This window comes from Dreissena polymorpha, chromosome 8, assembly GCF_020536995.1.
Source record: "Dreissena polymorpha isolate Duluth1 chromosome 8, UMN_Dpol_1.0, whole genome shotgun sequence".
NCBI classification, from domain to species: Eukaryota; Metazoa; Mollusca; class Bivalvia; order Myida; family Dreissenidae; genus Dreissena; species Dreissena polymorpha.
The window spans coordinates 103,465,358-103,480,643 of NC_068362.1; the positions used below are offsets into that span (position 1 = coordinate 103,465,358).

A 15,286-nucleotide genomic window follows, 5' to 3' on the forward strand; every position below is an offset into this window, starting at 1 on the left:
TTATGAGACTATGCGATGATTTTTTAAGCAAAAGGTCAGGCGATTGTGTCAATATATTTTTTATCCTGGTTTTAAACAAAGTTGGGATGTGGCTGTCGGCATGGCGGCTTTAAGCAGGGCTTTCCTCCAATAAGTTAATACACAGAACAACCTTTGGTAAACGTTGGACGCAGCTTTTTATGCCCCTGGATCGAATGATTGGGGGTATATTGTTTGTGGCCTGTCATGTATATGTGTGTGTGTGTCCCAAAACTTTAACCAAAACTTTAACTTTGGTCATTACTTTTGCAACATTGATGATAGCGACTTGATTTTTGGCATGCATGTGTATCTCATGGAGCTGCTCATTTTGAGTGGTGAAAGTTCAAGGTCATAATTCAAGGTCAAAGGTCAATTATTTTTCAAAACTTTAACCCAAACTTAAACCTTCTTCATAACTTGTGCAATATTGAACGTAGCAACTTGATATTTGGCATGCATGTGTATCTAATGGAGCTTCACATTTTGAGTGGTGAAAGGTCAAGGTCATCCTACAAGGTCAAAGGTCCAAACAAAATCAATGCGGCGCATTAGGGGGCAATGTGTTTCTGACAAACACATCTATTGTTTGTATTTGACCTTGCCTAGGGTTCCTAAACGACATTACACCATTTCATACAGGTAAAACCCAAAATTGTCGGAAAAACATCATCTGGCACTGCGCTTTCTTAAAAATAAAAGTGACATTTTCATGAAGTGACAAAGGGTGCGCGGTTGGTGTTGTGGGCTGGAAGCACATCATAGAATTAGCCCTAGAAACGATTGTGAGGTAGCAGATTTCAAATTCAATACATTAAAATACGAGAAAAATAAATGTTTGTCATACAAAAATTTGTCTCTGGCCAGGATATCTCAGCCCGCTCGTGTAAAACAGTCTAGTAGAATATTTGCAATTGTTTAGCCACCCCGGCGTCGTATTGTACAATCTATTAATTATATGTTAATGAGGTTTATTTACAGAAATGTTAAAAAGCGCCTTTTGTTAATTATTTGTGGTGCTGTTGTTTCAATTACGAACACGCTTGGTGTTGTTATGTATGTCCTGGAGTGAATACTGAGTCCTGTAAATATAAACGAAATGTTTTAACAAGAAGTCATGTGGAAAAAGTCCAGTGTGTTTTTGTTTCATTTATATGTCATTCTAGCATTTATTTCATGAACAGTTCTCATCAGATCTTCAAAAACTTCATAAATATATGTGAGTATTATTTTTATTTTAAATTACCCCAATCGCATTAAAAAAAGGCCTGTAATTTACCTTATCCAGGAAAAGTTTCCGTTCTTTGTATACGATATTTATAAATATATTATTATACGTTATATCTCGAGCAACTTCAGTAACCACTCAAGTTACCACAGGAAATGTTGAATTAAATTATCCACTTCCTTTGTAAAAATCGGGCATATAATTTTAAATGCAAATGTTACTCATGAAAAAATACTGACATCGTTTTTTAAGTTAGCCTGTTTTAATATGTCGTTAACTTGTTTTTATTTTTACGCAAACCAATCGAATCTGAAATCGAAATACGTTTATTTCAATTTAATTTCTATGCATTTCGTATAAAGAAAAACACACGTAGGGTTTACAATCATTTGATTTTTTCCCCTAACAGTTTCTGATCCTTTCATCGCTTCGAACCATCGTAGGCCAATCTCTTAATTGCACGACGGTTACATTACGTTCATGTGAGAGCATGGAACGACAACTCTGCATGGACATTGTTTGGTAGGCGTGTAAAGTTAACAGTTTCTAGTTTCGATTTCAATATAAACAATAATGGCGACTATAGAAGGAAATCTCAGCGAAAATGCGTTTACGTGCTCAATATGTTTGGAAGAATTTCGAAAGCCAAGATCATTGCCATGTGGACATTCTTTTTGTCACGAGTGCTTGTGCGAATACTTAAAGAAGTTTGAGGGAAAATCGGAGATGCCTTGTCCATTGTGCCGGAATGCCACACATACTGAAACGCCTATAACGCTAGATTCTATCGTACAGTGGGTAGAGAAATTCCCATTATTTGACGTGCTGCCAGGTAACAAGACGAGCAAAAGTGAGTTTTCTTTACCAACGAAACAGTCATGCCAAGCATGCGCAATTGAACAAAAGTCTGTGGAAGCAAATTTGTATTGTTTGGACTGTTGGGAACATTTATGTAATACCTGCGCAGAAACCCATACAAAGTTCAAACTGAACCGAAACCATAAAATATCTATGTCAGAAAAAGCACCATCGTCCAAGGTGGTAGAGTTGTTATTGGAGATTGGTAGATGCCCGAATCATGAGAACGAAACAGCGGAATATATTTGTAAAGACCAAAACCAACCATGCTGCGGAAAGTGCGCGATAACATCGCATCGTAAATGCGAAGAAGTTCTTACAATATTTGACGTTGCTAAAGAAAATAACACGCTCGCTGATAGAATTGCAAATTACACTCAGAAACTTGAGGAAAAAATGATGTTGACATTGGACCTCAGTCACAGAGTAAAAGAAGAGCCTTCACGTATTGAATCTTGTTCTGAACGTATTGAAAAGCAATTGACTGAAATTAAAGTGCAGTTAGATGAAGCATTTGAACGCCTCAGAAACAAAGTAATCGGTGAGGTAATGTCAATCAAATCGAAGCTTCTGGATCAAGCAAAGGGAAATTTACAGGACGTGTGTGTGAAACTGGAAGATATCCGGAGAAAACAGGCCGAGCTTGAAGATGTTCTTTCTCACGGGAACGAAGTGCATAAATATTTGTACATGCTCAAGCAGCCACCCGTTGATGACGTTAAATTGGGATGGAGAACTCCATACACAGAATACCAAACAGTATACAAACCAGTAGCAAAGAGAGGTTATATGCAAATCCCTACACCAATACGCATTCTTCAATACGTAGAACTGGGTATAACATTCAAAGAGAACACTTCGGTATCGAGTATTATTGAACAAATAGATAACCTTTTAATTGTGGAACAAGACAGGAGGGCGCATACGATTTAAATTGATAAATCAGCACGCACATTTAGTCGCCTTTTCTTAATAAATACCGGTATGCTACAACCTCGCGCTCATACTACGTGTTTGTCCTGCAAAAGTCGCCATAACAATGGCAGTTTAGTATTGTTTCATTTCGGCAAATTGAAAAAACTTTAAAACCATTTGATATGTTGCCTATTTGCTTCTATTTAAACTTTTTAATATTTAAAATTATATACTTAAGTGACCAATAAATGTTAACAGCATAATAACTGATTGCGACCCAGTCACATAAATAATTTCTATGAATGCGATAACCCGTATTTTGTGTTTTCCCACTACTTTCATGTATTATGTTTTATAGTATGTACATTACTAACCTCTGTTTTATCACTTACTTTTCACATGACCTTTTGATATGTATATTATAGTGTGGTTAAGACTGACGATTTACTATGTACAAGTCGTAATGCATATCTGTTCTGGTCTATGTCTTTGGGATCAACAACATTATAGTACCATTAGTACCATATACATGCACATTCTTGAATGCATACTCTAATTAACTCGATGGTTACAAAAAGAAAACATGATATGAATTAAATGATTAAATGAATTATGAATGATTTAACCGTTTCTGTGTCAATGCAGTTATACCTATTGAATTTCACGCAAAAAGTCAGTTTGTGCGTTAAAAGGGTCATACCTACAAGTAATGTCGAATAAAACTGTTTTATCATACATGAGAGAACATGTCATTTAAACCTATCAAGCAATATGCGATACAACAATCGTGCATTTGGATTGGCGAGGCGAAGAGAAATCAACTAGTGCATGAAATGCATAACACAACATACGTTGGATGACATTTTAATATAGGTTTAAATATCATTCTGCAATAAATCTAACATATATAAAACCGTTTGCAATTAGGCACCATCATAAACTAATGAACTGTTACCTTTTCAAACAACATACCGCACAATTTACAAAATATTGTACGAGAAGATGTAATTTTGCAACGATATCAACGAACAATTTACTCCGACACTTATAGGCATATCAATGTACACTCGTATAAAACAAATTACGTTTGGAAGTAAAGAACAAATAGCCCATATCATCCTTCAAACGCCCTGCATTCTCGTGCTGTGTACTGGTAACACGAGAATCTTGCTTTACGCAGATGATATTGTATGTATAACCGACTCTGCAGCAACAGACTTACAAAACATGTTAAACACTTAATTCTTGGTGTAAATGTAATGGTATGAGTGTAAATTCTCTCAAATCAAATATTTTTCACTTCAGAGATCAATATGTTATTCAATCAGAAATGTGTTTAAGATTGGTGATGTACCATTGAACTATGTCACACAGTACAAGTACTTGGAACTAGCTTTAACCCAGCCTGTAGACTATTTAATAACTGATAATTTTTCTAATGTTGATAAAGTTGGATTTATATGATCTATTGCAGACATAGCAATATTGTGTGCCGACACCTGCTATAATGTCTTAAATCAAAGAAACATTACTCTTAGTCAATGATAATTATTGACTCTCTTGTTAGTTTTGTATATAACTTGTAGTATTGTATCTTTTAACAGCTATGCCTAGTTTTTTAGTGTAAATGCTAAATTGTTTTACTGATGTACTTGTTTCAACTCTTGCCTAAAGTTACCTTGTTAATCAAACTGTGTTATGCTCTGATCAAACACTTTTCATTATTTTACACCCACTTTGAGAATGTAAGGCATTATCCTCATTATTCAAATGCAGTGTTTTAACAACCCATTTTAAGGCAGCTTTTAACTACACGATTAAAAAGAATACTTTAGATTTCACCTGTTTTACCTGTATGATATGTATATAAAGTGAAACCTATGGATCACTATGCATTATTGAGATTAAGGAGTATGTCTTGTTATTTAAGTCTCTTGTAAATCTTTTAGATTGGCAACGTACTGTATTTTAATATGTGATATGTATGTAATGTTATAGTGTGTACATTGATGAGAATATAATACAAAATATAAATATAAATAAACAATATAACAGCTATATACTTTTTTGCATGGACTTTGTAATCCTATGCTTTAGTGTGTTTTATGCAGTCAAATAATAGTTACATTAACAGGGTGCAGGATCACGTGATTTTGTGGGGTTCCCAATTAATGAATGTAAACACTCCGGTAAGTGGTGCTTTTTTTTCAAATAACTTTTAAAAATAATTTTTGTCTAAAGAATTTGAACTAGTGCATAACAAACACATTTAATGCTGCTTATGAAAATTTGGTATCTACAGCATTCATTGTACACGGTTATGCTTCACACAACGTGCAATTTTGTCATCGATTTCAGAAGTATTCAAGGATTTATTCTTATAACCTAAGATAACTGCACAAACTGCAAGGAAAACTGTCTTTAATTCACTATAGATTTTTGCGAATGTTTATCAATAACTTGAGATATGTGCAAATATAAAGTTCTTAACAGTGTGTTTACATTTTGTCCAGCCAGTGTGTAACCCCGTTGATTCTTCACCCTGATTTAAGTGTGATAAGATCCTGACTTATTTTACTTTATAATTAAGTCTTGAAACTTCGGACTCTCTTATAGCCTCAAAGATTTACCTTTGTATGCTCTCCATATATATATGAGGTTTGAAGTCACTGGGGTCAAGGTCATCGAGGTTAATAATAGATTTTTTTCCGTCACACTTTTGTTACAGTTTCTCATAGCGCCTTCACTATTTTACCGATCTCTTACATATTTGGCATGTAGGTACGTGGCATGGACTTCTACCTTTTGATGAGGTGTGATGTCACTGGGGTCAAGGTCACCGAGGCTAATAACAGATTTTTTTAGGTGGGTACACAATTAACACATTGACAAAGCGCATCATCGGGGAGCATCCATCAATTTCACTGATATTATTGTTTATTTAATATGTATGGAATGGTAAGTTTAAAAGGTTACAACTGTGGGGTGACTGTTACAATAACAGATTGTATAGTAGGTCCTAATCCATGAATGATCATTTTGAATTATTATACATGTATTATTATACATGCTAACCTCAGAAGGTTGATGTAGGCTGTCAACTGGTCCTACTTTTCCCTATATTTTCCTACATTTCCTACTTATTTGAATTTTCAATATTTTATCCTACTTTTTCTTCAAAAACTCCTATTATTCCTACTTTTTCTTTTTGTAACATAATTTGTATGTGACTGATATTTCTGATCATTATTTTTTAGTGTATAGTATAATTGAAGCTTGATTGGTACCATTTCGACACTATGCACGTATAATACTGAGCTTGATAGGACATGTACCTGAGAATGTGTGCCATCAGTCCTCTCCACATCATTCTGTTGAAAGGCATGTTTTTGCTTAGTGTCTTGGTATGTTAATTTTATGCTTGTAAAGTTGTAAAGAATGTCAAAGAAAAGCAATGCTTATGTTTTTAAGTACTGCAGAATCTAGACATACTATCATGCAAGTTTTTAGTAGTTTAATAGTATTTTTTCCCAATGATGTTTTTACTGAGGGAGCATAATTTGTGTGTGGTTGTTCAGGGAATGAATTTAAAAATATGCAACGAAAAAGTGTTTTGGTCTTTACCTAAAACATTGAACTAGTATTTTATTTGTACATGACTTTCTTTGGTATACAATTATATATTAGTTCCAATATTACTATATAAAAGAAATATTCATTTCAATTTGCTTTCAAATTACATTTTTTTTTGGACAACCACCACAAGTCACTAATTTAAAACTTGAAAGTCTTTTATCTGCCTCTAATCAAATAATAAAGAATAGTTAGACTCTGGTGGTTGTTTATTTTTTTTTAACTTTTTTTCTTTAATAGTTAACATTAAAGAAATGATGTTGAAGTGAAAACCATCATGCTCTTTGATGATATTTGCAATTTATTTATAATTTTGGTTTCGATGATTTGTATTATATGTCTATATAGATTATAGTGCCAAGTGCCAAGCATATACATGTATATGACTGGCCATATGCATTTTGGTCCAAATGATGTTCAGTTTACTGTTTAGAAAATTTTGAATTTTAGTAAATTAACGTAGATCGATTAAAAAAAGTCATATTTTTCTACACTCATGAAAATATCAAAATACCATATTTGTATCCAAGTATGCATACTCAAGTTTGAATAATCAATATTATGACCCCATACTATATGCTAATACATGTAGCTATGCTTTTTAATCGATGTAAATTTTCTCAGTAGGTTTGTCTTAAGACCATAAGATTGTCTCTGAACATTTTTCATGTTATTTTGTATGTCTTTATTCTGCAGTGCATTTTAACATTGTGCAATGCTTAGATTTTCGATATGCCAATGGATTATTTAACATTTTTGTAATGCGTATTGCTTTCCTTTATGATATGCCAATTCGTGATTACATATCAACAGCCTTGTATGTGTTGAGTACTATATATAATGACCAGCTTGGTGTATTTTCTCTGTTTCCCCAAAAAATGCTACTTTCCTAATACTATGTATGTAACCTAATAACTCAATATTAAACATAACAACAATATTCTTAGTACAATTGATATGTATCAAGCCTGGTTTGAACAATTAAGATTTTGATGGCTTTCAGGTTCAATTAATGTTCAAATAATACAAACAATAAGAACATTGTGTACATCACTGGCAAACTATACAATACATGTCCATAGTAAGGGCCGAAATTAATACATGTCAAACAAGATGGTATGTGTGTTCCCATCGTATACAAAATGTGTTACCAATACTATGCCTATGGGCAATGTCGATCTTATTTCGTTATATATATATAGATTTATATATGCAACATGTACAAGATTTAAATAAACTATATTTATATACATGAAATATGTATACTTCTTGAATAATATACACTCTATTTAACAAAGCATAAACAATTAATAACAAGATGTGTTTGTGAAACACTATGTCCCCCTATATATGGACCTTTTACCTTGAATGATTACCTTGACCTTTTCCACTCAAAATGTGCAGCTCTACGCGATACACATGCATGCCAAATATCAAGTTGCTATTTTCAAAATTGCAAAAGTTATGGCCAATGTTAAAGTTTGACGCAAACAAACCTTCAAACCAACAGAAAGAGCAAAAACAGTAAAGACTGGGGAACATAAAAAGGTAGATTATACCTTGCCACGACCTTGCATGATTAACCCAGTGGGCATCAATCGTTGTGCGAACGTTGCTGCAACGTAATATTTAGGTCGCAACGTCGGCAACCATTACCGAACGTTGCCACAACGTTGCATACAAAACATTACCCGGACGTCCGGGTAGTGATTTGTATGCAACGTTGTTGCAACGTAATATTTAGGTCGCAACGACGGCAACCATTACCGAACGTTGCCACAACGTTGCATACAAAACATTACCCGGACGTTTCATCAAACGTTGCAGTTTGGTTGTCACAATGGTGTATATGAAAGCTTACCCGATGTTTTTTCCAACGTTGCTGCAACGTTGTATTTAGGTTGCATTCAAACGTTGCAGTTTGGTTGTCACAATGGTGTATATGAAAGTTTTCCCGACGTTTTTTTCCAACGTTGCTGCAACGTTGTATTTAGGTTGCATTCAAACGTTGCAGTTTGGTTGTACCAATGGTCTATATGAAAGTTTTTTTTCCCAAAGTTGATGCGACGTTTTTTGCCAACGTTGCTGCAACGTTGTATTTAGGTCGCATTAAAACGCAGTATTTTTAAATTCTATTTTTTTAATAATATAAAATTATTTTATTTTTTTTACTGTCAACCGTTTTTTCGATTAGTATCGGCAGTTATTTAAGAGTATACGGTTTGTCCTGGTAATCCCCAATTGGTTCCATGGCTGTATATACAGGAAATGTAGCAAGGATGTCAACACCTGGTCCGGGTGGCTGCTTCTCAAGTGATAAATACTCACAAGATGTTGATTGTTTTCTTGAATGTTTTCCACGTGTGCAATATAACGTTGCTGAACAAATGGGAAACACAATAGTTGGATAAATGATAATGGTATTGCTCGCGCAGTAACTTCGTCATTTTCTTTATTAGTCTATCTAGGTCATATTAATTTACGTTCGCAGATATTTACATTTATCTCTTTTATTTTTAGTCCGTGAAACTAATAAAACACTCCAAAGAGAACACTTGAGTTAGTTTATAAACGTAGTCCACCCCAACACAATCGTTTGTTAAATATAAATATTTGAAAATTAATAAAGGAGTCCGACAATTTAGAGACGCTCTTAAATATTGCTTTCCGATCGGATACGGTAATCTAAAGTGTTTAGCATCAATTGTCTCAAATAGTAATAGAACGTGCTTGTAAAATACTACGCCATATGATATAAACTATGTTTTGATGTGTTTCACTTCAAGCTATTGGATGAAACCATTTTATTTTACCGTTATAAATCATTATTTACCCAATAACGCCGATGTAAAGGTCGAATGTCGTAAGGCAGTCGTCTACCAGTTTTTATGATCTTAATCCGATCGCAAAAACACATAATCGAATTGTCACCAGATACGCACAATGGGGAAGATTGTGGTCCAATAGCATTGAAAATAAACATTCCGGAAATTTAGAGTCACAAAAATACTTATTTTGGCTAAAGAATAGGGTGTCCGAAAATTTAGAGTGTCCGAAAACTTAGAGTTATTACGGTACTTGTATTTACATCGTTACATACATATTTATAAACTGCAATTTGTGGGACTATGCACAGTCTACTCAAGCGAAAGTTATGAACTTTTTAACTAGATTTTCATCAAAGTTGGGCAACCCTTGTAAGCTAGGCAGCGTGGTTTTACTATTGATGTTCTGTAAATATAAACGGATTGGTGTAAACAGAACACATATGTCAAAAAAAAGACGTGTTTTGTGAAAATTAAGTCATTCTAACAGTTATTTGATTAACAATTTTCAACAAATCTTTGACTCCATAAATTAATTTAGACAAGCTACTTAGGTCACATAACCAAAATCGCCTTTAACATTAGATTTTAATTTATCTGAAGTCTTAAAGCGGGTATATACGATTTTTTATATGTGTTTAATTGTAATATATTGATAAAATATGTTACAATAACACAAAATAGGCAAGAACAATTATAAATTAAAGCCGAATTTCATAAAATGCAGCAAAGACAAATTAGCGCCCCGAGCCGATAGTGACGTACATATTTTCCTACAATAACCGAAGCATTCGTCTTTGTATTATAAACCGTTAAACTACGAGGGGTGTTCCAGAAATTCGTGGATTTTCGCTATAACTTATTAGTTTGCTGGTAAAAGTCAATGAAATTTACATATTATACAAACCAATTATCACGGACTTTATATATAAGCTAAAAATGCATGAATTCCATAAAGCGCGTATGAGCGTTACGCGAATTTAAATTTGGTTTAAATGTCGTTGATAAACAGAATATACGGCAAATTTCACGTTACAGCGCCTAAGTCCTCCTTACAGCCCGGATTTGGCCCCTATGGACTTCCGCGTCTTCCCGGAAGTTAAATCACAGTTGCGCGGTATTCGCTTTGCAAGTAAACAGGAACTTACAGTTGCAGCAAAGCGAATCGTGTCGTCTTTTGACGCTGACTGGTGTAGAGACACTTTTGACAAGTGGATTTCCCGACACATAAAGTGCATTCGCGTTGGAGGTGATTATGTGGAAAAGATTTGACAGTTGTTAACTTCATAACGTCATTGACGTTGAACAGAAACGTTACACGTGCGTCGGTGTGCGCATTGTGCACATGTTTAAATCTCTGATATATATTTATTGTTTTATGTATTTCCATGATATTTGGAGAGTAGATTTGGAAAGGACAAAATATTCTTAACATGCTATTTGTTTGTCCATTTATGTTACCAATTGAAAGTTATAGCGAAAATCCACTAACTTCTGGAACACCCCTCGTAAGTTTAGATGCACATCGTACATGTATGGTATACATGCTGGCGAATTCGGCTGTACAGCCGTTTTCAATATCAGAATTAAATATCTGGCTTATTTCGCATTTTTCGACACATGTTCTTCTTAACTTTTATTTTAATTTATATTGAAATATATATATAATAAGTTTTTTACACAGTTTATATAAATTCATAAATATTTGACAAAATCGTATATACCCGCTTTAACAGTTTCCGTTGTTTCATGCGGTATTCATAAATCTTTATGAGTATAATTTTAATAATAAAATAAACGTTATACCTCGAGAAACTTCCGAAACCACATTTGTCACCACATAAAATGTTGAGTTAAATTACCTGTGACTTTATCTTAGAAAAATGGGGTACATTATAAAAGTTCGCGCATGTAAAATACTTACAACGTTCGTTTGATGTTAGTCTGTTATGATAAGCCGTTCACGTTTTTGTTTTTTTTTACTATGTGTAATAGACAAGACAAGACAAATATTTATTCAGACTTGCACAGTGAACATCGCCTAAACACTAGATATTTCACACATAGTTTTGTCACAGAAATAAACATAGTAATAAAATAACATTTGCCGCAACCTATACAGTTACGAAAAGCCTAGGAAAAAACTTGTTATATACTGTATGAAGGATTACTATGTGAAGTTAAGTAACACCATAGAAATATTATTTCTTAAATCAGAGTTTCTTTTACAAATTTGGCTAACTGAATAAGTTCAAATGTATTCGTTGTATTTAGAAATCGGTTGAATATATAAACAGAAGGCCTAATGTTATAACCTTTCTTAAGACATTTACAAACAAAATTAAACTCATCTTCGACATCTATTAGTTATAAAAAAAGGAAATAACGCTCGTTTCGTAGAAGATTTTATCCAGCATATCTTCCAGTTTGAATTCTTAGTGGCAGACTCGAAATTCGAAGCTTTGTGACATAGTGTCTAAGTGATTACGGTAATTAATCTAAATAATTTTCGTCAATGAAGGCAGACTTAAACACGCGTTTCATATCTAAAATAGAGCTTTTCACAACGTATCGAAACCACTGTTGTTTATAGGCATCAAATACAACAGTTTTAAAATGTGGTATAAATATTTTAACATCGACGGATCTTTGGTTATAAAACACGTATTACAAACCGTAGGTGTCTAACAATTTGTTTTTTAGATAAGATACGCAACAAGAACGTGTGATATTATTAACAAATTATAATAGGGAAATCGAAAAAAGTTTTATTTCAATTCAACAATATGTTTCGTGTCAAGAAATAAACATAAAGGATTTACATTAATTTAATAATCGTTTCTTTCACGGTCTTTGATCCTATAATCGATTTGATTTGAGTAGGCGCGTGAACAATACACAGTTTATAGTTTCGATTGCAATCTAAACAATAATGGCGACTAAAGAAGGAAATCTCAGCGAAAATGCGTTTACGTGCTCAATATGTTTGGAAGAATTTCGAAAGTCAAGATCATTGCCATGTGGACATTCTTTTTGTCACGAGTGATTGTGCGAATACTTGAAAAAGTTTGAGGGAAAATCGGAGATGCCTTGTCCATTGTGCCGGAATGCCACACATACTGAAACGCCTATAACGCTAGACTCTATCGAACAGTGGGTAGAGAAATTCCCATTATTTGACGTGCTGCCAGGTAACAAGACGAGCAAAAGTGAGTTTTCTTTACCAACGAAACAGTCATGCCAAGCATGCGCAATTGAACAAAAGTCTGTGGAAGCAAATTTGTATTGTTTGGACTGTTGCGAACATTTATGAAATACCTGCGCAGAAACCCATACAAAGTTCAAACTGAACCGAAACCATAAAATATCTATGTCAGAAAAAGCACCATCGTCCAAGGTGGTAGAATTGTTATTGGAGATTGGTAGATGCCCGAATCATGAGAACGAAACAGCGGAATATATTTGTAAAGACCAAAACCAACCATGCTGCGGAAAGTGCGCGATAACATCGCATCGTAAATGCGAAGAAGTTCTTACAATAATTGACGTTGCTAAAGAAAATAACACGCTCGCTGATAGAATTGCCAATTACACTCAGAAACTTGAGGAAAAAATGATGTTGACATTGGACCTAAGTCACAGAGTAAAAGAAGAGCCTTCACGTATTGAATCTTGTTCTGAACGTATTGAAAAGCAATTGACTGAACTTAAAGTGCAGTTAGATGAAGCATTTGAACGCATCAAAAACAAAGTAATCGGTGAGGTAATGTCAATCAAATCGAAGCTTCTGGATCAAGCAAAGGGAAATTTACAGGACGTGTATGTCAAACTTAACGATATACGAAGCAAAAAGGCCGAGCTTGAAGATGTTCTATCTCACGGGAACGAAGTGCATAAATATTTGTACATGCTCAAGCACCCACCCGTTGCTGACGTTAAATTGGGATGGAGTACTCCATACACAGAATACCAAGCTGAATTTAAAAGATTACAACCTAACGGACCTAGGAAACGAATACAGATTCTGCATTACGTAGAACTGGGAATAACATGCACAAGGAAAACTCCGTTATCGGGTATCATAGAACAATTAGATAAACTTCTTTCAGTCAAACAAGACAGAAAGACACTTGCTATTTAAATTGATAAACATACACGCACTTTTTGGTCGCCTTGTCTTTTCAAATAGGCTACAACCTCGCGCTCATAATACATGTACGTGTTATGTAAAGGCGTCAAAATGATGACAATTTTATAGTGTTTTCATTTTGTCAAATTAAAAAAAAATTAAACAGCGCCATTTAAGTCCATTTAGTATACGTCTTTGGAATGAACAGCTTTATAGAACATACAAATGCATATTCTTGAATGTATACTCTAATTAATACTATGGTTACAATAGGATATGTACACATGATATGACTTATTTGATTGGCAGTTTCCACGCGAATGCACTAAAACCTTTCGAATTTCACGCCACAAATATCAGTTTTTGCGTTAAAAGGGTCAAACCTACAAGTAGTGTCGAACCAAACTGTATTATCATACATGACCCAATTCATTTAAACCTTTCATGTAATATGATAGACAAAAAGAAGTACATTTTGATCGGAAAGGCGAAGAGAAAGCTTCTAGCATATAAAATGCAAATTACAATTTACGTCGGCTACCATTTAATTATAGATCTAAATACCACACTGCAATACATGTACCGTATATAAAACCGTTTGCAATATTGCGTAATGAATTGCCGTTATTGGTAACATCCCAAGCATAAAATCGCACAATTTACGATAAAGTACGATGCACGCGAGTAGTTAATTTTGCAACGAAGTCCACAAACTTTTTACTTCGATACAAATGCAGATAACTGCATACTCGTATGAAACGAATTACATTAAATGATTTAGAAAATCAAGAACAAATCCTGTAAACCATCATTAAAACATGCATATTAATATGCTTTACTACACAATTCTAAATAAATGAGGGCATAATGGTGGCATTTGTATATGAATCATTCTTTGCATTGCTGTTTTAAAATGATAGTGAAGACAGTGTGTTGAACAGTGAGAATATGCGTTTTTGTTTATGGCAATTTAACTTCCTGTTTATTCCTCACTCTGAAAAGTATAAATCTCTTTTGCAATTAAATGTGTATTTACCGGTATGTTTTTAATTTGTAAATTATTTAATTTAAATATTTAAAATGTACCCGTTAATTTGTTATCACTATAATTATGGTAATTATAAATATTATTGTAATGATCACGTAATTATTGTCATTCTTGTTATTGTTATTATCCCCACGCTTTTTGAAAAAAAGGTGGGGATATTGTGGTTATCTCCGCCGTCCGTCCGTCTGTCTGTCTGTCTGTCTGTCTGTCCGTCCTGGCCACTATCTCCTCCTACACTAAAAGCACTAGAACCTTGAAACTTACACACATGGTAGCTATGAGCATATGTGCGACCCTGCACTATTTGGAATTTTGATCTGACCCCTGGGTCAAAAGTTATAGCGGTTGGGGTGGGGCCGCGTCAGAAATTATCACTCATTTTTTAGGTTATTTTACATTTACTTCTTTATTTCTACACCGATTCACTTCAAATTGATACTGGACCTCTCTTATGACAATACGGTCAATCTCAACCATGCATGGCCCCATTCCCAACCCTGGGGCGCCCCGCCCACATAGGCCACACCCACCAAAAATTTCCATTTACTATAATTTTTTCATTTCTACACGGATTCACTTCAAATTGATACTGAACTTTTGTTATGACATTAGGGTCAATCTCAACTATGCAT

General features: G+C 34.1%; 1 protein-coding gene across 2 annotated transcripts; it reads left to right on the forward strand.

Moving 5' to 3' along the window:
- Positions 1-1,771: 1,771 nt before the first annotated feature.
- Positions 1,772-13,688, forward strand: LOC127840963 (E3 ubiquitin-protein ligase TRIM56-like). 2 transcript variants are annotated; one of them, XM_052369435.1, is made up of 2 exons: positions 1,772-2,518; positions 13,109-13,688. In XM_052369435.1, exons 1-2 carry the CDS (start codon positions 1,820-1,822, stop codon positions 13,616-13,618), a joined length of 1,209 nt encoding a protein of 402 aa, XP_052225395.1. In that variant the 5' UTR covers positions 1,772-1,819; the 3' UTR covers positions 13,619-13,688. The 2 variants fall into 2 exon arrangements, with proteins under 2 accessions (XP_052225395.1, XP_052225394.1); XM_052369434.1 differs by lacking the exon at positions 13,109-13,688 and having other exon boundaries at positions 1,772-3,644.
- The last annotated feature ends 1,598 nt before the right edge of the window (positions 13,689-15,286 follow it).